This window comes from Cygnus olor, chromosome 3 (assembly GCF_009769625.2).
Source record: "Cygnus olor isolate bCygOlo1 chromosome 3, bCygOlo1.pri.v2, whole genome shotgun sequence".
NCBI lineage: Eukaryota > Metazoa > Chordata > Aves > Anseriformes > Anatidae > Cygnus > Cygnus olor.
The window spans coordinates 81,340,482-81,367,651 of NC_049171.1; the positions used below are offsets into that span (position 1 = coordinate 81,340,482).

The 27,170-nt window shown below is 33.9% G+C and overlaps 1 protein-coding gene across 1 annotated transcript in view; it reads left to right on the plus strand.

Moving 5' to 3' along the window:
* RYR2 (ryanodine receptor 2) overlaps positions 1-27,170 on the plus strand; it is a 416,366-nt gene that overhangs the window by 352,333 nt on the left and 36,863 nt on the right. The window contains exons 76-84 of the mRNA XM_040551914.1: positions 1,640-1,736; positions 6,067-6,170; positions 6,796-6,847; positions 6,994-7,047; positions 8,684-8,707; positions 18,302-18,401; positions 19,106-19,185; positions 21,236-21,312; positions 22,573-22,646. Of these exons, the coding sequence (XP_040407848.1) occupies positions 1,640-1,736; positions 6,067-6,170; positions 6,796-6,847; positions 6,994-7,047; positions 8,684-8,707; positions 18,302-18,401; positions 19,106-19,185; positions 21,236-21,312; positions 22,573-22,646 (662 nt within the window). The remainder of the gene's footprint in view (positions 1-1,639; positions 1,737-6,066; positions 6,171-6,795; positions 6,848-6,993; positions 7,048-8,683; positions 8,708-18,301; positions 18,402-19,105; positions 19,186-21,235; positions 21,313-22,572; positions 22,647-27,170) is intronic.

A 27,170-nucleotide genomic window follows, 5' to 3' on the forward strand; every position in this document is an offset into this window, starting at 1 on the left:
TGTATTTGTTTTATCATTCACAGATGTGAATACAAATGTGTGTTTTTGCTCGTAAAATTCTATTTGGTGAGACCTGAATGAAGAATAACATGCAAACCAATAATTGAGAAACTACACAGTAATGTACACTGTATGTTTCTTTTAGTAGATCTTATTACTTTCTTCTAGTATATGTTCTGAAAAAAATAACAAGAAATATATTTTAAAAATTGTGGTTCTCTCCTTCTGACATTTTTCCACCTGTTTCTTCTGGTGTGTTTGCTTTTCTGAAAAGTATACCTATTTCACAGGAGATAAATTTAGAAATGTATGTACTGGGGTCATTCTAATTACGATCTTTGGAGATAAATGTCTTCCTAAGATATGGTATAGCTCTTGAACTGGGGAATTACCTTTATTATTAGATGCTACATTTTCTATATTGAGGAAATAAACTGACATTATTTGTCTGAAGATTTGTTTATTTACTCTGCACTTTTGGTAAGAGCAGAGTGTTCTTTTTCTACTAGGAAATTATGCACGTACTGTAGCTTCACACCTTTTTCTCCTTTCTTGGTCAAGGGACGCTGGGATCTATAGCCAGGCGAGTCCTGAGATTTTGGAAGGAAAGAATATGCAAGAAACGCAAAGGAATCTGTTTTTTCGTGCAGTTGCTGAAAATAGTTTCAAGAACACGTCTGATATATTCAACATAATATATTTCTCTTTTGTTCTCAAAAGCATGCATATTATTACCGTTAAAACAGTTAGTAGGGTGAATTAGAGTCTAAGCACAAGGGCATGAGATGTCATGCCATCCTGAAATGAAGCTGTCTTGATAGTTGAAAATAGAACCAATATATTTACATCCGTAGCTCTTCTTACTTATAACAAATAGATCACCTGCACATAACTAATATCCCATATATTTCAATTAGATTATTTAATTATTCAGTTATTTCAGTTATTTTCCTTTTCAGTATGTGCAATTGAGAGTTGTTTTAAAGAATTAAGAATAATGATAAAATTCTTCATAGAGACATATTTGTCACACAGTCCATTTTGTATTGAATTCTTAATGAAACAAACCAAAAAAAGCAACTAACCAAAAAAAAACCCACAAAACTATAAACCTCATCATTGGCTTACTCCCTCTCCCCTAGCCTCACCAGCCATTTAATTTAATGGAAAAAGTTGGGTTATAATTTTAAATGTGTGAATCTAATCCTGAACATTCAAAAAAATGTGATTATTTGAGCACAATGCAATGCTATCTATTGCTGTTATCATATTGAAATTAAAATTATATGAAAATATTTCTTATTCAAAACAAAATTCAATAATGTGGTAAAGTGCTTTTATCTCTCACTTGTGTTTAAATTTCCTTAAAGTTCTATTTATTATTTGTTACTGAAATCATTATTACATTAATATTTGTGAAACTTGTATCAAAAAGTGGTATAGTTTCAATTTGAGAATTTGAATCTAAAGATAATTTTTTAAATAAATGTTTTGGACTCGTTTTGCTATAGAAATTCAGCTTCCTTTTTAAACGGTAGCTGTAATGTAGGGGCACTTCTCCGAGCTAAATGAAATCTATTTGACCAGATCTTCTCGTTATAAATGTAAAACTTTTGTTTTATTTTTTATTTTTTCTTAGGCATCGAGCTGTCAATCTCTTTCTTCAAGGCTATGATAAATCATGGATTGAGACAGAAGAACACTATTTTGAAGACAAACTGATAGAAGATTTAGCAGTATGTCTGTGTGCAAAGGGTTGTGGGAATGTATTATGGATTAACATTAACATAGTATAATCATAACCATAAGACTGTGAGGTACATTAGAGATCGTGTAAGCTATCTCTACCAAAAGGTGTGAACTATAACAAAGCCACTCTGACAGTTGTTAAAAATCAGAAAAAAATGGTGATCACGAAATCCCCTTAGGCAATCTGCCTCAGGGCTTCAATAACCATGTTATAAAACTTTTTTGTCTAAATTACATGCCAGTTGCTCTCATTGCCATAACTTTCAGCAGCTGCCCTGTGGAGAATGGTTTATTCCCTTCTTTCTTTGCAGTTAACTTTTATGTATTTGAAGACATTATAACCCACATTAAAGCCATTTAAGCCAAAAGGTTAGAATGGGAAACTAGAGGGGTTCTAGTCTAAGATTAATCAGTCCCACAGAAGTAGACATGAAAAGAGTATTCATTGGGACTATCCGTGCAGAAGAGTCTTCTTGTACTGTTGGTCAGGGAAGTGAGGATTTTTCCCAGCAGTCAAATGTTAGACCCATGTCTTAAGCTTGATAAGTCCTTGGAGTGATTTTCAGGTAAGGCTTGTGTCCTCAACCTTTATAATCATCTCTCAGAAAGGTGGTTTTCATGAGGATTCAGCAAGAACTAGGTCAGAAAAAGTTTGTACTAGTAAATGTTTCCCTTCCTGGGAGGACCAAGACAGACTTTTTATAGGGAGGAGGGCCAGCTCTCTACAACAGGGAAAGAAAGCTAAATAGAAAATTGTTATTAGGAAAAAACAAACAAACAAAAAACAAAACCAACAATTGTTAATTTGCTTTTAATTGTTTAAAGTTTGTGTGTAAAACCAACTGCCCAAGTTGTGAACTATTTTGAAAATAAGGATCAAAATAACAAAAGAAATATCAGTAGCAATAATTTCAACACAAACAGACTATGGAAATTCACTTTTTGCCTGCACACATGCAGAATTCATTTATTGTGACAACCTGATTGTGGTCTTAGCGTTATGAAAAAGCAAGAGACTTGTACACAAATGCTTTTTGTACAACCTTTTAAACTGATATTTTAGTATGTCCCAGCACATTTCAAATGTTTAAATAATGCATGTTCATTGCCAAAATATTTATGTTTTAGCAGTTTAGAGTGTGTGTGTATGTATATGGAATGTGGAGCAGCACAGCTCTTTGTGAGTGTATGTGTTGTGAAGGTATGTATGTGTGAAGAACCCAGCACGGCCATTTGATTACACTTTGACATAAAGGGTTGTCTCCATATTTTCTCCATGAAGCCGCATCATTTCCAAGTTTATATAGAACTTCTTGTGAAAAACTGTTTTAGAGAAAACAGAAACAAACTGGATTGGCTGCTATATCTTCCTTTAATAAAGGACCACAGGCATTCACATCACATTCACTAATTCCACAAACATACAGATAAGTTTGTCTCCAGCCCTCTCTTGAGGATGTATTAAACCCTTCATTCAGAAGAGTGATCAAAACTGTCTTTTAAATTGATTTCTATTAAATTTTTGCTGCTATATAGCACTCCTCTGGAGGGTGAAAGATTGAGGTTCCTCCCATTCTGCTCTGTGGAGTATGTTCAGACTGTTGTGTTGAAATATGTGATTGTGTTGCTGGTGAAGGTTCTCTGACCCTCTTAGAGAAACTGTACCAAGGTGTAATAAGGAATTAAAGATTTATTGGCAAACCAAGATGGAATCATAGCCCAGGCTGTGGTGACAGATCTCATCTGGAGGACTAGAAAAGAAAAGCCTTGGATTGTGCTTCAAGCATTGCCTGACATTTCTGAACTGTTCAGATATTGAGTAGAATACTGTAACAAACCAGTGCTCAGAGACTATAGCCAAGACTTCATATCCATGAGCTCTCTATAGTCAGTAAACTACAATGTCCTATGGCTTAGTACATACTTTTTCGGAACTGAGAATTTTGAACTCTCTTTTCTGCTAAGTGAAAATAGTTTAAAGGAAGAAATTCAGTGAAAACTCCCTCCTTCCTGACTTTGCCAGATCCAGGCCTGTGGTGGGGCATTTGCTGGGATTTAGGGTATGAGTGCTTTAATCCTCTTAAGCATAGGACTGGGCCAAAGCAGGTTTGCTTCTTGAATTGTCTATCCATAAGGCTTTTATACAAAAGTGGCACTACCTCTTTAACCTTTTTACATTAAATGAGAGAAGTACACACTTTTAATTTTGCTTATTCTTAATTCTAATTGAACTGATCAAGCCTCTAATGAAGGTAGGTTTTTAGAGTTTGAAATTAAAATCATAGGCAAAATTAAAAATGCTTGTTTAATTAAATATATTTTATAAACATTCGAGCTTACATGAAAAAAATTTGTTAGCTTGTTGGTAGCCATTACTGAATGTAATTTATGGAAATAATATATATAATGGATGTTTAATAATTAGTTCATATTAAAAGTAACTCTTTTCGATCTTCAACATTTAGAAATGACAACCAAAACTTCTCCTTTTTTTTAATTTTCTTATGTTAAATTCCCTTAAAAATATTTTATCTTTGACTAACTATAGGGCAAATATCTCAAAACAATAAAAATTAAGAATGCTTATTTTCCCAGAAATGCCAGAAAATAATTTTGGTCCAGTGTTCATGCTATGCTTTAATAATGAGTTCTGCATAACCCAGTCACTGGTGAGTTTGATCCTCCATTTAATTTGAATTAAATCTCTGGAAACAAATAACTTCTATAAAACGTTAATGTAACTTCTGCCCTTTTGATTCATCAGTTTTGGTAACATAAGATACATTGGATGATGACATTACTGGCTATAGAATGCTGTCATTTGATTAAAGAGAAAGATCAACATCTTCAATGAGATTGAAATGAAGAGCAGGGGAGGCTTCCCCTCTCCCTCCCCCCCCAGCAGTAAGATTACAGTTATAATTTACCTTGTTCAGATCTTGGTATTTATATTGAAAATATTGTCATATATTGAAAAATGTAAAGTGAACCTTGCATAGCCAGCATAACTATCTTCACTTCTAATTGTAGAAGTAGACTAGCTTGTGAAACAGGCATGTGTACAAGTCAAGTACAAGTGAAAGAGCTGCAACCAGTCATGTTTGGTACAGCTGAGTTGAAAAAATGGACTTCACAGGCCATATATGCAATGTAGTACGAAAAGAACGTTCACACAGTAACATTTTTGGCTCTAGCACAACACTTTTTTCTTGGCAAAAAACTCCATTCTCCTTACACCTGTCATGTGGCCAACACTTTCTTATTGATAACAGATAACATCTGGTATTATATTATTATTCTTATTATTACTTCTGCAGTTTTAACAATGCATGCAATTCTTTTCATCTGTATTTCAGTGTATACTGCTAGGTGAAAATGAGAAGGAAGAGTGTGCATAATTTATGCAACAAGTTTTCTGTGAGTTACAAGATGCTTTGTAGAAAAACATGTCTGGATGAAGGAAATTTTTGAACAGCTAGTATGAAAAACTCATAATCTGAAATGTCTTTTGGCAAAAGACAAAAAGTCAGAGGACAGATTTTGTATGGATTATTTTCAAAACATTGCTTCAGTGATTGGCATCGTGTTATTTGAGTACATTTTCTTTTTGCAGTGAACTAACTACAGCTGTCTAAACCTGAAAGCAAAATAGCCACATGAAAAAAAAGAAACACTAAAAACAAACAAACAAAAACTATTCATGTGTATATATGTTATTGATTGACATATTTTTATAAATTATTGATATTGATATTCTAAAATTTTCCATTACTGTTGTTGGTAGACATGGCTCATTCTGGCTGAAGCTGTTGGTGAGCTTCAAGTTTGGATAATGCTCCTCAGGGAACATTATGTTCCTCAGGGAACATTATACAGGGAACATTATATTATACCATAGCACTTGGAACAAAGGATTTTAATTTGTAGCCGATGAGGCTTGTTAACATAGAGAGAAACGGGTTACTGTTTTTGCTACCTAATAGCAAAGGATGGCTTCTGGTTACCACTCATTCTGAATGACAAGTAGAAGACTGAAGTTCTTTTCAGAATTTAGAAAAGAGGGTTGAGAAGAGGAGATTGAAAGCTTTTTGCATATAGTATCATCTTTGTAAGTCTTCATGGTGTGGTTTAAACTCAGTCAGGATCACTTACTTTGCTTGGAATTTGTTTCCTCCTGGTTGTCCAGGTCAAGAATTATGTATGCGAGTATTTAAAGTTTAATAAATTGCACAGAGTAAAGCATTTTTCGTAATAGATAATATAATGTACTTTTTTTTAAAAAAAAAAAAAATCTTTATTTCATTTTTTCCCCTAAAGAAACCTGGAGAGGAACCACCAGAAGAAGATGAAAACCTTAAAAGAGTTGATCCTTTACATCAACTTATTCTGCTATTCAGTCGAACAGCCTTAACTGAAAAATGGTAGGAATAGTGTGAAAGACTTCAGAGTGTATGCAAATTTTCAGATTACTTCTCTATTTGAAGATATCCATGTCTGTTTAAGTCAGATTGCATAGGCTAGGCCAGAACCTGTGCATATGTACACATGGTGAGTTTGAGTTACACTGGAACTTCTCTAGCCTGTGGTAGTATGTGAAGAGATTTTAACATGACTGATAGTGAGATTTAATGAGTTTTCTAGAGGCACAAAGATGCGCCTATACACTTTGTCACAGTCCTGGGTGCTATATTCCTGGCTGCGTTCAGGACTTACTATGTCTCTATCTTCTGTGTTCTGTATTTGAAGTGATATTCTAATTATTAAATATATTTCTATGAAAAAAAATAAACATTAACTTTGCTATCTTCGATGGAACCTTTTTTATTTTTATTTTTTATTTCTGGGTACTGTGTTTGTAGTCGGCTTTGCTTTTCAGTCTGTATTAGTTAATCTAGTCCTCATTTTCAAAAAAGATTTTTGTAATTAATTATAAGTGCAGAAATCCTTTAAAAGATTTTTAAGGTGCTTAAAAATATTTTGGAGCTCAAATTCTACTTGTATTGCTCTAATCTTCTGTCTTTTCCCTTTCCTCTCTCCATTGCCCAGCAAATTGGAGGAAGATTTTCTCTATATGGCTTATGCTGACATTATGGCAAAGGTAATTTTTTAATGTAAAAGATCTTGTACATCTTTTCTGTTTTATTAATGTTAATAATGAAGATCAAGAGAAATTGTGTAACATGAACTAAGCCTTAGCCTCCTCTGAGCTTATTAGTAAAGGTTTTCTTTTTTGCATGGTATCAGAGTTGCCATGATGAAGAAGATGATGATGGTGAAGAAGAAGTGAAGAGTTTTGAAGTAAGATTGTACTTTTGTTTTTTGTTTGTGTATTTGTTTTTTTTTTTCTTGTCATATTAGACATTTTTCATAGCTTCTAACTGACATTTATGTTTCTTGGTTCATGGCTTATTGCAGCTTATTATGCCAGTGAACTGCATGTCAGAAGCTGAAATGGCAAATAGGAGTCATCAGAATCACAGTAAAACAAAAACAGTTGTGTCACCTAATATAAGACTGTATTTAGAATACTTTAACATATCCTATATGTTTATCTGATTGATTTTAACTTTTTAGTTGGTGAAGAGAAATGTCATGGGTAGCATTTTATTCTGCAAGTCTGATAATAACAGGCTGTATCTTGTAAAGTCCTACTTTAATTTGCATGGTTAAAATAATGAAATTGTACTGCTTTTGTGCAGTAGCCATTCACATTCAGTACTAGCAATTTATTCAGAATTTTTATGTTCACATATATATATTAGTACTTCTTAATAAAAGGTTAGCTTCTGTTTATCAACACTGCCAAGCTTTTTATTACATTGAGAATAGGCAAGCTGTATTTATTGTTCATTAAGTGTTGACTTTTTAGTGATTGTCTCTACATAAGGAAACACAAATGCATGCATTGGTTTGCAAGAGTAAGAGATGCAAGTCCTTGTTATGCATTTTCTCTGGGATCTGTCTCTCTTTTTCTATCAGTAACATGAAAATCACATGAAATTTGTCATTCTGAGGGGCAGTGAGGGAATTAGCTTGTTAAAATTTTAAGGATGATATGTAGTCCTGACATTAAAAACTGTCTTATATTTGCAAATCAATTAATACTTATGTTTAGCATATTTACTAAAGCACAGAAACATGAAATGTGTGCTTGTATTATTTTTCAAAAAAAAAAAAAGATCTAAATATACTGATTTATTTGATATAAAAATATCTGTGCTGCCATGAGTTTAGAGCAGTGGTTTGAGGTATGCTTAATATTACTCCCATTGTTTTGTACATATCAGATATTCCGTATATTTTCTAGATGCTGTGTGAGATAGCACTGAGTTGTTTAAGTATATATTTCTTATTTGGAAATTTCTTATACAGAAATTAGAAAAAATACCAAATTCTTTTCAGTCCTTCAGAAGTTCTGGTCCAGCTGAATTAAAACTAACATACCCAATATTTAAAATTCTGTTTCATGATAAATACCTAAGTTTGAATCCAAAATTCAGTGCTCCTTGTTTAGTTTTATTTTTGGAAGAGCAATATATGACATTATCATTGACTAAACAAAGCATATTTATTTCCATAAGCTTTTGTCAGTTAGCCCACAGATGCTTGTTAGATAATTAAAAGTCTTACACTTACAAATGTGAAAGTTTACAATTAGTAATTAAAATGAATGAAAAATGTTATCAGTAAGGTTTTTATTAATGCTCCTTATAATGGGTTTCTTGTTCTGCATTTTACCATATTTTCTGAGAGATTTTACTCATTTGTTTTTCATTATTATTTTTTCTGTAGCTATGAAACTTCTGTTAATGTATTAACTGTTCAAAAGACAATTTTGTGTATGTATTTGGTCAGTCACTTACCTGCAGAAAAAAAAAATTTGGACTTCTTTTTCTTATTCCTATTTCGCTTCTTGTCCTTGCCCTTCCTTAAGGTCACAGGATCCCAACGCAGCAAGGTAAAACAAAAAAAAAATGTGTGTGTATTTGTCTGGGTCTATTTTTGTGACTTTTAGGCCCAACGTCTTGGATGAGTTCATCTAAAGGGTCTTGAAAACATTTCTAATGTTTTAGTTCCAGCATAACATCTCTCTAACAAACTCTTCTTGTACACAGACTCTTACTAAAGGCTCCAAGAATTATTTATATGGAATTTCATACATAAATGCATTGCCATTTGGGGGAAAACTGAGTGTCATTTGGCTTGTTCGTATTATTCTACTATTCTTGCTTTTTGTGCATAAGTTATCTTCTTTGTGGTTATAATTGAAATTGAATGATTTAACTAATACAGGTGTCTTTTAAGGGATTTTTTTTTACATCTTAGCAGACATGCATGCATTTCTGATACACTAGCAGAATTGTTCCAGTAGTTGTCACAGTGGTAGCGTCAGTTATATTGTAGTTTATTTATATTTCAGATCCTTTGGAGTGGTCTCAGATATTAGCCTTCACTGTCATAGTACTTGACCAAAACTCCATAGCTGCTCAATACCTGAAGTGATTCCTAGTTGTTCCATGCTTTCTCTAAAAAAAAACAGTGGCTATTGCTGTGAAGTTTCACAGGGTTAATTATTGTTGACTTAATTTTTTAGAGTCTTTCATGTGTGACTGTGAAAGTCTCACCTTCCATTTGTGGAAGGTGCCCATAGCTTGAGCATCCAACCTACCTGCTGTTTTCATGCAAGTAGAAGTCTTGGTTCCCATTGTTGACTCAGCCTGCTTGCTGATAGTGCTGCAAGATTGATGTTTTGAGATATGTGGTGTTTGGGGTAGCTAATTTTTGGTTCTGAGGTGCTTAAATATATTTATTTGTGCTGTGGCTAATGGAAGCCAGACTCAGTAGAAATGACTTGCTTGAGACTGGAAATGCACAGATTTAGCTGATGGTCAGACTCCAGGCAGTAGTTTCAAAGTTCAGTGCATATGGCAATATGGGGAACAACTATAGGCATCTCTATTGAAAAGATCAAGATGGTTTTAGTTTTGGGTTTTCTGGCATCTTATTAGCATAGCAGCATATTAGCACTTATTAGCATCCAACTTATGAAAGAAAGAGATTCCCATACAACTGCTGGAGAAGATGTACCTCAGGATCAGCTTCACTCTTACTCCTTCAAAAGTTTGACGAGTTCTTACCCTACCTTCATACTATAAAAGCATTATCCTGAAAGATGAGTGCACTCGCGCAGATTGGCAAAGAATTGCTTAAAAGGTGTTGTAATTGCCACAAACACAAAATACATTCTATAAAACCCCAAAATCAAGTATGTAATCAAGCTAATAGTATATTCTCTTTGTTTCTTCTCTTGAGCTGTTCAAATGCTGCTTGTCTATCACTCTGCCTAGCTGGTTGCCGTGTACTAACCGCTATATGCTCCATAAAAATTGTTCTGTTTTGCAGACTGAGAAGTGTTTTCAAAGAGTAAAAGACAACAATAACAATAAATAATCATTGCTTCCTTTGTGCATGACAGGAAACAATTGTAAAGATGTGAGACTGCATATGCCAGGTGTGTGTGTGCTTTTGTGTGTTCTGACTGTTTATCTTGAAGTACAATGATGAAGGCAATTGTTTTATTCCGTGCTCTGTATGCATGTAAAGAGACTGACTGTTCACTCTGAATGGGAATAAAACTCTATGGCTCCTCTAGGCTTTAAGAATGTGTGATGTTTGAAGTCCTGAATCCTTTCACAATCGGATCAAGTGAGACCTTTGGGCAAGCTTAGAATGTGATAACAATGATGAGTGCATTTTATCTGCAATTTTCATGTTCATGCTTCATGCAGTGTATTCTCATTTTTGCATGAATAATCTGTTTCAGGTTCACTATGTGGGCAGTAGGGAGGTCACAGTATAAACCCACAGTAAAGTTGTCTGCACATTACCATGTGTCTGTCTGTGTTTGACTGCTAGTATTTGCTTTGAATTATTATGATTATCTTTGCTCCTTGCTCTTTGTCTTTAAGTTAACTTTCTATCCCATTTAACAGTTGTTCAATGGACTCCCTGTAGAATGGATGTCAGTGTCCCTCTTGATTCTATCTGATAGAAAATTCTTTCCAATCAAAGTGTTTCACTAGCTGAATATAAATTGGTTTCTGCATTTGAGTCACCAATTCTACTGGTTTGCTACATACTGATATGTTATAAACATGACTCAAAAAAAAAAAACAAAAACAACTAGCTCATCTTTTAAAAACTGAGTAGTTAAATCTGCGAAAAAAAATGAAGAGCTTCCTTTGTCAATTTTCATTCTCCCTAGTACTGGTAACAATTTTGTTTAGAACTTTTTATTGATTAGGTTTTCTTTAAAAGGATACACGAAAAGTGACATGCTATCACTAATCTCAGGCCCAGAAATACTTGCAAGTCTCAATACTTACAAATAATGAAAGCTCTTAATTGAGGATCTAGCCTGTCAGAGGTGGTCATTATTGCTTTTTACTGTCACGAAGCCTGCATAAATGGAGTGGCTGTGTATTTACAGTGACTGTTTCTTTTCAAGAGTGATTTGAAATAAGATCAGACACCATGATCAATTCTTAGAAATTAAACATTCCAATCCAGTATATAAAAATGTTTCTCTTCAGTTTTTCCTAGCCATAGCGCCTAATGGAATGAATACAGCTTTTCATTTATTACTTTAATACTTCCAATATCTTCATGAGAACGGTTTGTCAAAACCCAGCCTGTGAGGAGCTGCAAAAAGATGCCCATCTCTGCCAAAAGGAATAGAAATAAAATGTGAAGTGAAATAAAATGTTGCTTTTAAGTACTTAAGAATTGCACTCTGATTTTGGAAACTGACTTCAGTAAAGAACATCCACAAAAACTATTCTAATAATGGAAGAGTAGTGTTTGCTTACAAACTGTACATTCATAATCTATTTCTGATTTTTTTTACACATTTTTTCTGAGAATACTTTTGCGAACTTTTAATTAATGAGTTCAAATTTAGATCTGTATTAAGAGCTACATTAAATCTCCCTTTGACTGTAGGCAGGGAACTGTGAATAAGTTTATACCTTTATGTTGCAAGATATTTCCTTGAAGACTGACCATGTTTCTCTGGTGAAGAATTGTTTCTTTACTGATTTTCTTAATAGGTAAAGGAGCCATTATGCTGAAACTTGCTGATGTCTAACAAAGCTATTTTTCTTTTGTAACTGGTGGTTGGAACACCTCAAATGAATCTTTAGTTTGACTTCTTGTTAGAGACTTTCTTTATAGGTAAGGTACAAAAAGGTATATAGGAAAGGTACAAAATGAAAATATTCATTCTGTGATTGCCCATAATTTCACTTACATTTTTGATGCTAGTTAGTGCAGGTCTCTTAAAGCCAGTGTCCAGAATTATGAGACTCTGTGGTACCACATAGGTGAAATAGATAAAATCAGAAGTATGAAATTTTGTCCAGTAATATTTGATAGCATAGGTAGTTGCTACTGTTTAAAATATTTAGTAGCATTTAATAGCAATTGAGTTAGCACATCCAAACGGTGTTTGTTAATATCAAAATTATGGGTGAAATTGATATCTGAAAATGCTTCCAACACTGTTGTCCAATAGACAATTATGCAGTGGTTAAATAGAAATCCATTTAGAATTTTTCTTTGGACATGACAGCTAGAATGAAGTTTTGTAAAATATAAGTAGAGACCCTGCAGGGTGATTTAGAAGATCTGTCCATAGCCTTTCCACTGATGAAGATGTCAGCATGTGTCTAATGCGTTCTTTTCTGTTAATCTTGTGGTAGCATTTGGGCACCTCTGTGCTCTCTGAGCTGTTTATGTATTGCCTTACTGAGTGGTGTCCTTAGAAAGTTCAAATAAAACCTTGAAATTCGGAGTATTTTTACGCTCTTTCCTTCAGCTGGGGGACAAGAGACTTTTTAAGGCATGTCCTGAACAAAAGAGTTTTGCACCCTGGCTGAGGCCTGCTGCCAGTCACCATTGAGGTCAGAAGGAATGCTCTCCAGATGGTCTCCCTTCTCCAGGGGGCAGACAAGGGAATTGCTATAGCAAGAGTGAATAGCTTTTCTGCCTTACACTTCAACACACAAACAGATTTACACACGTCACTAGTTACCTAAATTGTGGTTACACTGTCCACAACTACAGGATAAGTTATTTATATATCTACTACAAAAGCATAAACGTGTGGTTAAGTAAGATATGATCAAATTTTACATGTTGCTGTAAAAGGTTAAAGTTCTTGTGTTCTTTCTTAGGTGATTATGTTGTTGACATTGTGCTATTTGTTAATTCAGGACCTTCTTTCTCTTGTTTTCTTGCTGCGTTCCCTCCTCAACACCTACCATTCCCATCAATCACTTTTTTGTTTGTTTGGTTGTTTGGTTGGTTGGTTGTTTTCCTCAGAGATTCTATGCAGAAAAGAATTTCTTTCATCCAGTTAGAGAATTTATGGTGTCCACCACTAGACAGTAAACCCTTCCCCTGTTGTTTGCTCCTACTTGTTTGCAGCGTTTGGATTCTCCACAATCTCATTTATAGGATCACTGAATTTGGGTCAGAGCAATTAATACAGTCTTTGTTATAAGGTCGGCTATTTCTCAGTTTCTGGCCTATTGGCTGTTTTGGGGTATATGTATAACATCACCTCCAATTTATTACAAGGAGTATATTGCAAAAGTCTTCAAGGGAATCTCTTTTCTGCAAAGTGGGCAATGTACCCATGACTTTCACAGGGTTTCAGTTTGGGGACATACCAATAAATGATTAGTTAAGGCTATTAAGATCTTTCATCATGTCCTCTGGCTGCTTTCCATCTTCTGTGTTTATCAGCATCTCTACCCACTACATTGTTTCAGCTGCTTATACCAGCATTAGCATGGTGTGTTTCAAGAGCACTCCCTGTCATTTATCTGCCCTGCCTTTCTACTCCGTCTGACACTTATTGCTTCACTGCTGTAGCACAACAGAACTCGTTGACATCCATGAGGGCCTTTTGCAGTCTTGGGGTAAATGAGTGATGTGCTTTGAAGAACAAATATATTAGAGTGATTAAGTGATCATTTGCAACTTTGAGGTTCTTCAGATTCTTTGATTATTTTTGATGCAGTAATTAAATAATGATCTTGCCAAATCATTGTTCTATATAAGATATTCTGCTCCAGTTAATGAACTCAATTGAAGTCATAGTAGAATCTTCTAAATATTCTGTTAATTTTTATTAAAAGAAATCAGAGAGAGAGTTAAACATCTATTTCACCTATTCCAAATATGTCAACTTTGTTGTGCAACTTTAAACAAAGAAAGGGTGACACGGTTTAAAATGAATGTGTAGTTTCTTAGTTATGCTTTATGTTAACATAGAAAAAAAACAAACTGAGAACACATAGATTTGAAAATCTCCAAATACAATATTTTTCCTTTTATAGATTCATAACTTTGACAATTCCTATCTACTTGAATAGGAGTGAATAGGCTGAGTGATCTCCATATCAGTATGGCAAGAATATGGTGTCAGTAATGTATGAAACAAAAACTGTAATTTGATTGCAAGAGAAAAAGATATAATTCAATGACAGTGTAAACACGGTGACATCAGTAAAGATATTGCTGCAAGCTGAAATGGAGACATTTTAACCGAAATGAAATGCGTAGTGAAGGTTTGCTTTCAGGATATCTTTATTACTGTGCATTTGTAGCTCAGATTTAATGCTATTTTAACACAGAGTAGTGTTTTGTTTAGTACAGTATATTTTCAGGTCGGTTGGTTGTGTTTTCTCTCTCTCTCTCTCTTTTTTTTTTTTATAACCATGTATCCAATAAACAAAATACATTTCTAATGTAACACAAGTTTTGAATATATATTGTTCAAAAGTTGGGAAATGTGAACTATGATGTTGATAAAAATGATCCTTGTGACCATGTGGATTATTGTGCTGACTGTAGATATGGAGTAAGATAGTTATGTCATAAAGGCTAATGATATAGCAATCTTTTTCTCTCCCAAGCAATGTTACTGGGGAGAGTCATCAGAACACTAATACTTCTTTCTCTGGATATTAGTGTGAATACAAGAAATAACATTTATGAATAATTGGTATCATTCGTATGTCTTTTCATCTTTTCAGCTGTTATACTGTGAAGCCTATGACAGCTTTTTGCTATCTTGTCTGCAATTTGTTAAAATTTGAATAAGACGCTTTTTTCCTCTTCAGTTATCTTTTTTTTTTTCCCAAGTTCCAGTTAGATTAATATTATTTCCTTTCCTCTCCTCTCACCTCATTAGAAAACATACATTCTAATACCCAAGAAAGAAGTTTGTTATTTACAGCCCATCAAATTAAAACAGCCCTTTTGGCATATGTTTTACCTACCTACATTTTATTTTTGGTATTATTTGCTTAGCACCAACAGTGATGAAGATGAATGGAAGGAGTATTTTTGAATTTATGAAGTAATTGAGTTAAGATAAAGAAGACACAAGCATATGTTTACTTAATAATGTTTAATAAATACCCTACTACAGGAAGTCTACCAGTGTTCTGAAGTCTTGGAAATATTATATCACATTCAAAATAGATGTAGTTTTGAGGAAATTCAGAAACTGCTTACAGACTGTCACTCACTGCATGTGTCTAAGAATGTGGTAGTTAATTCATGAACCTTTTTATCATTTTTAGTGATGATGCTTAGACAGCCCTTTCAAATATTTCTATTACATTTTGGTAGTGTTATCAAATAATAGAAAGTTTATAGATGCCTGGTATTGAGGCACATCAGTATTCCTTAACTATGGAAGAATACATAGAAGAAGAAAGCAGAGCTGGTAACAGAGAAATGGCTTTAGAATGGCAAAGAACACTTTTATTATAAAATTCACTTTTAAGATTAACTATAATTATTTTGTTTGCTAATAATTTAGTAAATCGTACATTTTCCTATTACCTTATTCATATATTTAATCATCTGTACTTTAACAAATTCCTTTGCTTTTGCCAAACTTCTGTTTTTGGCCTATGGCTGTTTGTTATTTTATTTTTATATATATATATATATATATATATATATATATATATATATATAAATAAATACTTGAGTTTCTGCTTTCAGCGCATGACAAAAAAAATTTGTCGTAGCAGCTTGCTGGAGAAAATCTGTAATGTGGGAATACTTGTACATACATTTCTAAGTGGTCAGCTTTTCCCCATATAAATGAAAAGCGCTGAAGAAACAATAGATTAGGTTTTATTATTTGTTTTATTTATTTATTTATGGGGAATTACTTAAAATGTTTCAGTTCATATGAAACATTTTTTACTTCCTGTTGTGATAGTTTTGTGAATGACTGAAAATTCAAGCCATTGACTAATTATTTTGACATGGTTTCTTGAAATTAACTGGCGAGTACAATAAAGTGCAGAAAACCAACCTGCTATCACAGGTAACCATTAACAGTAAGCACACCTTAACAGAAATAGGGATACCTTGACCAGCTAGCAGCTCTATTAATTTAGCATACTTTGTCTGTTATGGGTGATCCACTAAGCATCGGTACTGCCATGTAGCAGGATTCATACTGTTCTGCTTTCCAAGCCAGACTAACATGTATATGTATTAAGGCTGCATAGAGAAAGCTGCAGAGAGGAAGCATTGTCAAGCTGAAGAAAGCAACATTTCTCTTTGGGAGTTATCACCAAAGGAATGATTGCTTTCAGAAGAAATGTATGTGGGTTTTTGTTTTGTTTTGGTCTATGTTGCTACTAGTTACCTAGACAGCCAGATTTCTCATAGGAAATGTCACTCTTCTGACTCTAAGCCATTGGCAACACCTGTTTCTTCTGTTCTTCTGTAGTACCATTACCAGAATTGTGCATACCTACTTTGTTAGTCTGTAGATTATGCAGCTACATCCTTGCTATAAACATTCTTAAGAACTTACCAAAAAATGTTGTATAATTAAATTAGTATAGCTCTTGGTAGGCTTGTGAATAATAGATCTTACAATGAAAGACAATTTGAAAGATCGTTGGGTCTAAAAGAAAAAAGTAACTATTGGTATGAAATAGTTTTAAATGATAAACACTGATCAACTTTCAGTGGCATCCGAAGCAAATGAAAATATTTTATTGTAGGTATATGAAACCTGTGATATCACAACTTTCTGGTAGTGTGTGTGTGCGCGCGCATATGTGTGTGTGTCTGTTTTGTTTTTGTTGAACTCCCAGGAAGAGGTTTAAACATGAAGGCAAAACTTTCAAACCTTAGCATGGCTAAATATAAAGCAAAGCTGCCATTTTTTTTTCCTTTTTTGTGCCTCCATCTAGATTTGTCACAGTATTTAAGGAAAAAAGAAAGATACAATTTAACCACAGGAGAGCTAATAGTGTGAAAAAAAAACCCTGATGAATTTTGTTTCCGCAGCACGATATTATCAAAGATTTAAGAAACATATTTGCCAGCCTCGGCGAGAACTCTCTGGTAACAGCATAAATGTCTGTGTTGGTTTGCTTTTCAGTTAAAGGTTTCTTTTTCATTCATTTGAACACACATTTCTCTTTTTCTCTTTTTTCCCTCTTCTTTATTTTCTTTTTATTATTCATACCCTCTATTTAGCAAGCCTTCATTTTTTAAACCTCTTCCATCTTCCAATGTCTTTTTTCTGTAATTTGGATGGAAAGTTTATGGCAGCAAAGCTGTCATTCTGGCTACTTCTGCTGCAGCTGTTCCTGCTTTTAGGTCATACATGTTTTGGGCGTTGTGTTTATGGACATGATACTGATTGTGTCATGTTCCTTTTGAGTAAGCTTTTTACCACGCCATCTGATGGATTCACTGTCATAGGGCTCTATGCAACTTCCATTTTCAACTTATACTGCTTAGTCATCCTCAATTCTCCAGCAAACTTGGATTAATTTTGTGAAAGTTCAAACATATCTGGAATTAACTGTGCCTTTATGTTTGCTCTTTATGCTCTTCTTTATTTTTTCGGTAGTAGTTTAAATTATAAAAAATAAACTTCACCATTGCTCAAGCAGTGCCATGCAGTATTGTTTGTTGCCGCTAGAGAATGCAAAATATAAAAGCACAGTGCATTCTATCAAATATTCCTTCGGTAGGGTGGGCAATTTGTATTGTATTGTAATAAGGAGTTTTGATAAAAATCGAGAGATGCTTCGGTTAGTCTGGTATTCAGCAACAACTTGCAACTCAAGAGCCACATACTGAGCAGTATGAAGTTATGGTCACGCTATAGAAGATTATTAAGAGTGTGAACCGTTGCACAAAAGTGCAAGGTTGGTATATGCAGTATATATATAATGAACATAGACTTTGAACTAACCTAATAATTTACAATTGAAATAACTCTTTTCAGATAAACTACTAAAAGAACGTTAAAGAAAAATATGAAGGGAAGAATATTACTTGAACATGTTAAATATCTGTTCAGTAGCATTGTCTGTATTAAACTGGTCCACGATGTTGCCATAGAGCCCATATACTAAGAGAAAACCAAAAACCTTTGGAGAATTGATAGTAACTGAAGTCCTCATCTTAAATGACTGGAATTTTTGTTCAGGAAAAAGAAATGGAAAAGCAAAAACTTCTGTATCAGCAAGCCAGACTGCATGACCGGGGTGCTGCTGAGATGGTTCTTCAGACAATCAGTGCTAGTAAAGGTAATATCCTGTTGTGTAGATTACATGCTAAAACTTATTTCTGATTATCTTTGAAATGATTGCAATTCTTATTGTGCAAAATCTACAAATGTTTGACAGTAAGGCTTGCTTTCAAAATGCATGCAAAGTTTCAAAAATTATCGACAGCTCATTCAGAGGAATAATAAAGTGTAATAAGTTTAAATGATGCTTTGTCCCTTAGATGACATCTTCCTCTAAAATTTGCTGCTTCCATTATCTCTTCTATGCTTTATTTCTACAGTAGCATTTAAAAGGTTTCCTGTTAGCCAACTTCAGATACTGTAGCTAAATGCTTTAGATTGTTATTTTCATATGAAATAGGACAGAATTGACTAGACTGGCATGCAGAGGAAATACAGTTATACTTGAAGGCTAACTTAAAATTGTGCACTCAGCCTTAAATCCAGAGTTAGATGATCTTACGAATGAAACAGCATTTGTATTATGATCAGTTATTCCTTCCTGTCTTACCGTTTGTGTGCTGTGTATCCGTTAGTTACCTATGTCTGCAGGCACTCACAAAGATATTAACTCAAGCTAGATACCATGAAAGAAAAATAGTATGTTTTACACAAGAAACAGGAAGGTCTCTCCTGATAAATTTCCATTTAAGTGATTGCATGGATAAGTTAATATAACATCCTTATATTAAAGTATGATCTAAAAGTATTTTTAATTTTAAGGTGAGATGGGGCCAATGGTTGCAGCTACCCTAAAGCTAGGGATTGCCATCTTAAATGGAGGAAATTCTACAGTTCAACAGGTAAAGTTCATCTATTTTTTACCCGTTCTAGTTACTATAGAACTTCATACCATGGTCCTTATTATTGTAATGAATTACGTAATAAGACTATTTCTCAAGTGCTATTTATACTCTTAATCTTATCCTCAGAAGAAAACAGTTCACAAAATACCTTGTTTGCTAGGGATATACTTTTTATATGTACGCATATTTAATGTACAGAACACAAGGCTAAAAGAAATGTTTTGCACCTCAGCTGGAAGGGAGAAACTGTATGTTAAGTTGTTCTATTGGTCCTATTCTGTGAGAGGAAATAATTTCTGGGGAGATTGGCATTGTCCTGTAGCCAGTGGAGCAAAATTGCTGGCCCCAGTTTTCATCAAGAAATTTTTACACAACATAAGTGCTTGGCTTATGCCATAGGCAGTTTTGGTGATAAAAGCAGAGAACTTAAACTTGATTTGCAAATCTACAGTAACTAAATATGGTGAACAGAGTACAATTCTGGTATTCTGACAACATTCTGTACTGTTGAAGAGAAGTGCCTCGTACAGACTACATTCAGCATTTTGTACTATTTGAAGATTCCTGAAATGAAAGGTTTCAGAGCTGCCATTACTACATTGCTCTAGGGTGATTTGAAGGAATACAGACAACTGGGAATGGATAAGGTCCTCTGTTAAGCAACCACTGAAGCATTTGAGTGCAGCTGAAATAATATTCTTTTCAGAGGCTATGTTTCCAGGAAGTGACCTGAAAGACCACAAATTGTTCAGAAAACTATCTACTTGAACAGTTCTTTGTGATGTCATGATACTAAATGACTTATGAAAAATATATTTGTATATAGTTATTTAATCTGAATTTGTAATGCAACAATTTATTTTTTTAAAAATGATTTTTCAGTCAACTCTAAGAAGAATACAGGAATCAATTACTCGCCAGGTTACAATAATACTAATACTAGTAGTCTAAGTTACATATTTGTAACATAAAAGCATCAGTAATTTAGTTAGAATTCCTGTTTTACAGTTGCCTCATTTCTGTCCCTTTTCTCTGATGTTTTGCTCACCTTTCCAATTTTTCTTTGGGGCCTAAGATGAACTCCTCAGTCTTCCTTGGGATGAATAGTGGGGGGAGAGGAAGATGTATGGAAGTGGTTTTGAAAATTCATCATCATTTGGAGTTCTATGCTGCAATCAGTATGATATTGATGATGGTGGGGGTTCCTCTTCTATCATCTTAAGTCTACTTAGGATTATGATGATACATTGTCTGCTTTTGTACTTTTTTCTTTTTGGAGGTTACCTATTACCTATTTTTCCCATTCTCTCTCTCTTTTTTTTTTTTTTTTTTTTTCAAAAAGAATTCTACATCATTCTCAAAGTGGATTATTGTAGCATTCCACCTGAGATTGATCACAGGTTGATCACAGATTGATCTTTGACCACTGTGATTTTTTTTTCATATGTGGGACCTATGAAAAAGTATCATCATGTATCTTCATTAAACAAGACGTTCCTCAGAGTTCACTCCACTGAATAACTTCTTGTTATTGTAATCTATTATCAGATAGTGCACACTACACTACAGCTAAAACAAATTTTAAAAAAATACTCCCCTGCCTACTAACATGCTATTGTAGCTAAAATAACTGATCACAAGCTGAGGCCATGTCAAGTCCAGTCTGGTGCTGAAATAGTAGTCAATAGAAATTTGTGGCCTAGTATTGGCAAGATCATATTTATATTAAGCACTAAATTCTGCTGACTGTGTTGACTTTAGTTATTATCTTTTCCATGTTTTAGAAAGGAGTATCCAAATTAGATGTCCTTTTCTCTCAAGGACATGAACTTGATGTTCTGTCAAGGCATGAGCTTTAAATATTCTTTTCATTTTTTTATATTTGGATTTTTCTCAGCAACGCTTTATTATGAAACCTGTAAATATTAGAGATATTTCGAAACACCAATATCAATAGTAATCTAGAATCTATTTAGCATTAAGTAAATTAGAGTAACACATGCTATAAAGATTAATTTTCTGAGTATATAATCTGTGTTTACTGCAGAAAATGCTTGACTACCTCAAGGATAAGAAAGATGTGGGTTTCTTTCAGAGTCTTGCTGGTCTTATGCAGTCCTGTAGGTAAGAAAATATCTGTCCAAATTCATTATTTCGTATTCAGGTTTTCTTCCGCAGGATGTATACTTTTGGAAGGAGCTTTGGAAAACTGCTATGTATCTTTTGCAAACAGCACCAGGGCACTGCAGTTTGCTAGAGTTTGGGTTGGATAGAGGACAAGGTGATGCTTATGGTATGCAAATTTTCATATAACCAATCTACCTTGGTTATTGGAAATGTTTATGGCATTCGCGTCTACTCTGAGATATGCCAGAAAACAACTCCAGAGTTAGGAGCATTCTTCAGGACTGAATTTGTAACTCTGGAGGTATCCTGTAATCCTGCAGAGAGCAGGTTAATGATCAATGTTAAGTAGTCATAAAGATTTTGGGAAAACCCAACTTTGTTAGAAGTATTAATAGTATTTCAGAGTGCAGTGGAAAACCGTGTTTTAATAAACTGAGGAGGTACTGTGACTTGTTTGTCCATTCATGCTTCTTGACAGTTGATCATATGTAAAGTCTTGAAATACAGTGAGTAAACCATATGGTTAAATGATGTATTAATGAACATAAAACATGAGACTAAAGGCTCAGCCTTCTGTTATGTCAATGGTACTATGCTATATCCTTTCTTCATAATACTGACTTTGTCACTTTGTTCACTTTATAATCAGTTAGGTTGGAGTTAATCAAAATTCATATGACTTTTGTAAACTTTTGTGCTTACGAACAAAAGTTATCCGTGGCAAGCTGACATGCTAACCAATGAAAGGCAGAACTATGCAGATTCACAAATAGAAATCTGTAATGGTACATGTTTCTTATATCCAGGTAATTCAGCATAGATGTCCTTTGGCATCTTCAGTTTTTCAGAACATGGAGGGAGAGGGACACTGAATGGAACTAATAACGACATAAGTTCCTTATGGACCTTGCTGCTTAGGATAAACTTGACTATAATATGAAAGCAGTCAATCATGTGGCTTCTTTACGACCCAGAAAATTAGTATTTATATCATAAACACATACATTCACTTTTTTTGATCAATCGTAAAGAGCTAAATTCTATTGTCATTTGCAGGGCAAAAGCAGATTAAGTCCGTAGCACTGAATTTTCTAATCTTGTAGCAGGCAGGTATATTAAGCCACTAAAAGGTATCTTCTTGACACTAGTATGATTATATACTTAAATGAAATCACAAATCTTTCTCTGTCTTTCACAAATTTAAATATTACACATTTTTCATTAATCACTGCACAAATACAATTTTTCTCATTGCAGTGTTCTTGACCTAAATGCATTTGAACGTCAGAACAAAGCAGAAGGCCTTGGCATGGTGACTGAAGAGGGATCAGGTAATATCAATTTAACAGAAATGATCTGTGAACTTTTCTACGTTTTGTAGAAGCAAATCTGAAAGAAACCTTTAAATATATATATAGATGCTGAAGCTGATTGGCTGACCAAAGCCCATGCTTGTCAGTAGTAAATTGCTAGCATGTGTTGACTTTCAGAAATGTCTCAAAGGAGTCTTACCCAACATTCTGGAAAAGTGAAGACCATATTACATGCAAAATTGAAAGCAGATTCTAGTTACAAACAGCAGTGTTTATGCATGCAAAACATTTCAGAAGTCCCCAGCCAGTTTCAGCATAAAATGAAATTAAAAGCTCCCACCTGATTTCTTAAACTGTCTTGGCTAGAATGAAAACCAGACAATTTAGTTAAGCAATAAGTTAAACATTAGAGGTCAAGAGAACTGTATCTGCTGTTTGGAAAAAAAAGTTTGCTGGGAAAGCTGCTGCTTAGAAATACTCTTTTTCTGTTTGTCTGTGGTGAAATATTAAAAAAAAAAAAAAATCATTTTTGACTTTGAGCCAATTTAGCTTTCTACCTTCTGTGTTGTCAGTTCACTGTCAGTTTCTTTCTTCTGTCTGACAGTAAGTTCTGCGACTCCCTTCCTGTGATTGTCTGGAACTGTTAGGTTCATTCTTATGTGACTGACTGAGCTACCAAACATTTTCTCCACTTATCTTCAATATTTTTTATGGTATATTTTTATGTTTAAATCCTACAGTGACCTAATCTTTTAACATGTTTTTATCTTAAAATCAAGGTAAAAAAGCTTGACTGTGTAATCATCACTGCATTTTGGCACTCATAAGTCATACCTGCAACACTGTGTATCCCATCAGCTGTTGTGCCTGTAGCTCTTTTATGTGGCATATTTCTTGATTATTCAACTGCTTGTCTCAAATCAAAACCACAAACTATTAAATTTGACTGGATTACTTCAAGTCTTATAATATATGCTGTTTCTGTAAAAGTGCTCCCACAGTTTAAATTATAAATCAAATCCTGATAGATTTGTGTGAGTAAACAAAATAAAGTGAACCCATGTGGATAAATTTTGGTCACATGATTGTGGATTGAACACTGATAAAGTTATCTGGCATATAAGATTTTTGCCGTTACTTTGATGTTTTACCGAAAATTATCCTGCACAATGTTTTGCTCTTTTGGACAATATTTCTATTACTAAATATTTAAATCTATTTATAATGCTGAATTTTAAGATGGACTGTCAAGACAAAGGTTCATTTTTCTTTTAATCAGCTGCCTGTATTTCTAGAAAAGCCAGATCTTGAGTGCAGATATAAATAATTCTTTGAACACTGCATAATTAACTCTACTGATGTTAGAGTATTTTTATGCTTCCTCATTTGAGGGATTTTTTTGTTTTGCTGTTTATTTGATCTTTCTCTTTTAGTATAGAACTAATTTTGCCGAAACCGAAACTAAGTATATTTTATGTTTGCAAAAAAAAAATTCTCAACTTTTTTTCCTTTTTTTTTTCCCTGTTTCCTTTTCTGTGAACTAAATGTCCTCCCTTCCTCAGTCATCACTCATGAGCGTGGTAATTATTAAAAACAACTGCCTTTTCTTTATTTTTCCTGCTGTTAGCTTTGTGTCAGCACTGTACAGCTCCTGAACACCATTAGATTTTTTGTTCCTGTAAGACTGTTAAACTACTGGTTCTTTACTATTATTATTGTAATTGTGTATTCCAAACTTTTTGTTTTTTGTGTCAACTCTCCCCACTTTGTTCTTCCTCCTTTTCTCAGGATTTGCACAGTAACTGGCACACTAGATGTAAGAGCAGCAAGCTTTTTAAAACTTTTTTCCTTTTTTCTTTTGTTTCCTTTTTTTTCGTTTTCTTTTACTAAGCCCAGTATTTGTGATGGGTGAATGTTTAAAAAAAAAAAAAAGTTTACCTATACATAAAGTTTTGTGCTAGTCCTCCTGTAGTATTTATGTTGTGCATTGAATGTGGCTTTATTGCTGCATTGTTTTGTGCAAACACAGGAAATCAGTGGTGGATCCAGTGAGGATTTGAGGGTGGTTAGTGAGGAGAGAACTTTCCACTGGCTAGGTTTATCTAATGTGGCTGGGAGTTTATACCAGAAAGCGTGGTGCTTCTCTGATTTATAGGAATCAACGTTTACAGGTAGCTCTTCCTTGCTCTGAAAGCTACTTGAGGTACTAAGGTTCCTATACCTCTACAGTACTCTAAAATCCAATAAGGAAAGTTTTGCTGGAGCAATTGCCATGAGATGTTATTATCACTGTGAGAACTGAAAATTGAAAATACAAAATGTGTATACCATTCCACAGAAACACTTAACTCAAACACAGCAGATGGCTTTTCATTAGCCAAATGTTGAGGTGGATTGGTTGGGGATCTGGATTTTTGTTTGTTTTCTCAGTGGAAATTTTCATTTAGTAGATGTAGAACAGAATTCTACCGTTAGATCATGTGTTTTAGTTCTCTTTGTTACAGACAAGCAGCAGCAATATCAAGATACAGTAATCATACTGTGTCAAATATTTCTTGATGCAAAGGGATAATATTTACTAACAGCACCTTTTAATAGATTAATATCCAGATATTGGAAATTCAAGAAAAGAGAACAAAACAAAGCCAAACCAAAAAAAGGTTGTACTTTTTCTTGTTAGTGTTACTTTATTCTTGATATTATACTACCTTCAATAATAATAATAATAATTTTTATATTATGAAGCACACCTTTTTCAATTAATTGAAAAGTGGTTTACATAAGAGTTGGATAGCCACTGGTATTAATCCTGATAGCATTATGAAAGCCCAGCCAGTGTGTCTTTTGGGAAACTCCTGTAGTGAACAGTTTTCAGGTATCCTAGATTTTATGGGATACATGATATCATATGTCTGTTTGCAATCCTATGAATAACCTATGAATATGTAAAATAGTTCCAAGGAAGCAGCAATGATAGATACAGAACTGTTTTTTTCCCATTCCTCTTTTTTAGGGGAGGTACTTACTCTAAGAGTAATTAATTACTCCTCTATGAGGATCATTTTATTGATTCCTGAGCAAATGGCACGATGCAAATAAAATGTGCACTGTGGCCTGTTTCTCATGTCATCCGAATTTGATGCAGAAGCATATTAATAAATAACTGTAAGTGAGTTTATTACCTGTAAGTCTGAAACTATTCTTGCCAAAGATGAAGAAAAGCTGCTGTTGACACTTGTGGGAATGAAGTCAACTTTTCATCAAGGGCAGTGCTATACAATAAAGGTTGTTTCTGGTCCCACGTCAACATTGGCAATAGGCAGAAGGCCCTGCAGTGAGTCAAGACGGATTTGAGATTTATTGCTCTATTCCAACTGTTTCTTTGTGCTGTCCACATTTTAAGCTCCTTTTCCTGATATTCCTCTGACTGGTACTACCTTCCCTTTCCAAACCCTGGAACCCCCACTGGTAAAAACATTGATGGTTCTTTTGCAAACGTGTTTCTTTCTTGTTTTTGTGATGTACTCAATGTTGTTTCTTCTGTACGTATTCTGTTTTGATTGTTCTGTTTCCTTTAAAAAAAAAAAGAAAGAAAAAAATAGAGGATTCAAAACAAAAGACACACAGAGATGCTTATTATCTTGTGATGGTTTTTCATTTAACACCCATACTCTGCTATTTCACTGTGGGCCAAAATAATCTTGAAAGTGCAGTGTTTTTCTCTTTTAAAAGATTTGCTTAATTTATCATGTCATGTGAAAAGTTTATGCTTAGATAATCTTATCTTTGCTAGGCAGAGTTTATATCAGTGCTAGGCAGACTGGTATTTTGAGATTTTTCTTCTTTTAAGACTTCACAAAAGACTTCATAAAGAACATTGTGCATTTTGAGATGGAATTATTTTTCTTCCAAATTTTTCTTCCATATTTATTTCACAATCACGATGAACCTACTTGCGTGAATATTACTTACAGTTTGAAACTCTCTCCCTTCTACATCATTATGAGATAGCTTGCAGTAAATGCTGTTTTCAGTGAAATGTAGTTAAATACATCAGGCTAATTTTGCAGATAGGAAAAGAAGAATGAGGATAGATCCATGAAGCTCAGCTATAATTCAAGAAAAAACATCCTTCCCCAAAACAGTAATATCCTTCAAATCTTTTAAGTATTGTAATGAAAAGTATTTCTACAAGTTTTTAATCTGAAGAACTTGTAAAATAACTAAACTAGATAACTCTCTATAAAAGACATAGTCATAATTATCCCTAATTTATAGCTTGTATTATGTGGAAAGGTGACCAAGTTTCCAAGTGAACAACAAGCCAGCTGATAAAATTAGGAAAATTTTGCATCAAAGTTCTCACTCATTCTGACCATTCTGACTTTCAGTTCCGTTTTCTGGAAATGCTGTTACTTTACTGTGTTTTGTTCATTTGTTTGTTCATTTGTTTGTTTAAAGAGAATATTTCTCTCCAAACTTAATGTCCCAGTCTTTCACATTGATTGGATTTGTATTGACATTACTGTTCATACTGCTCTT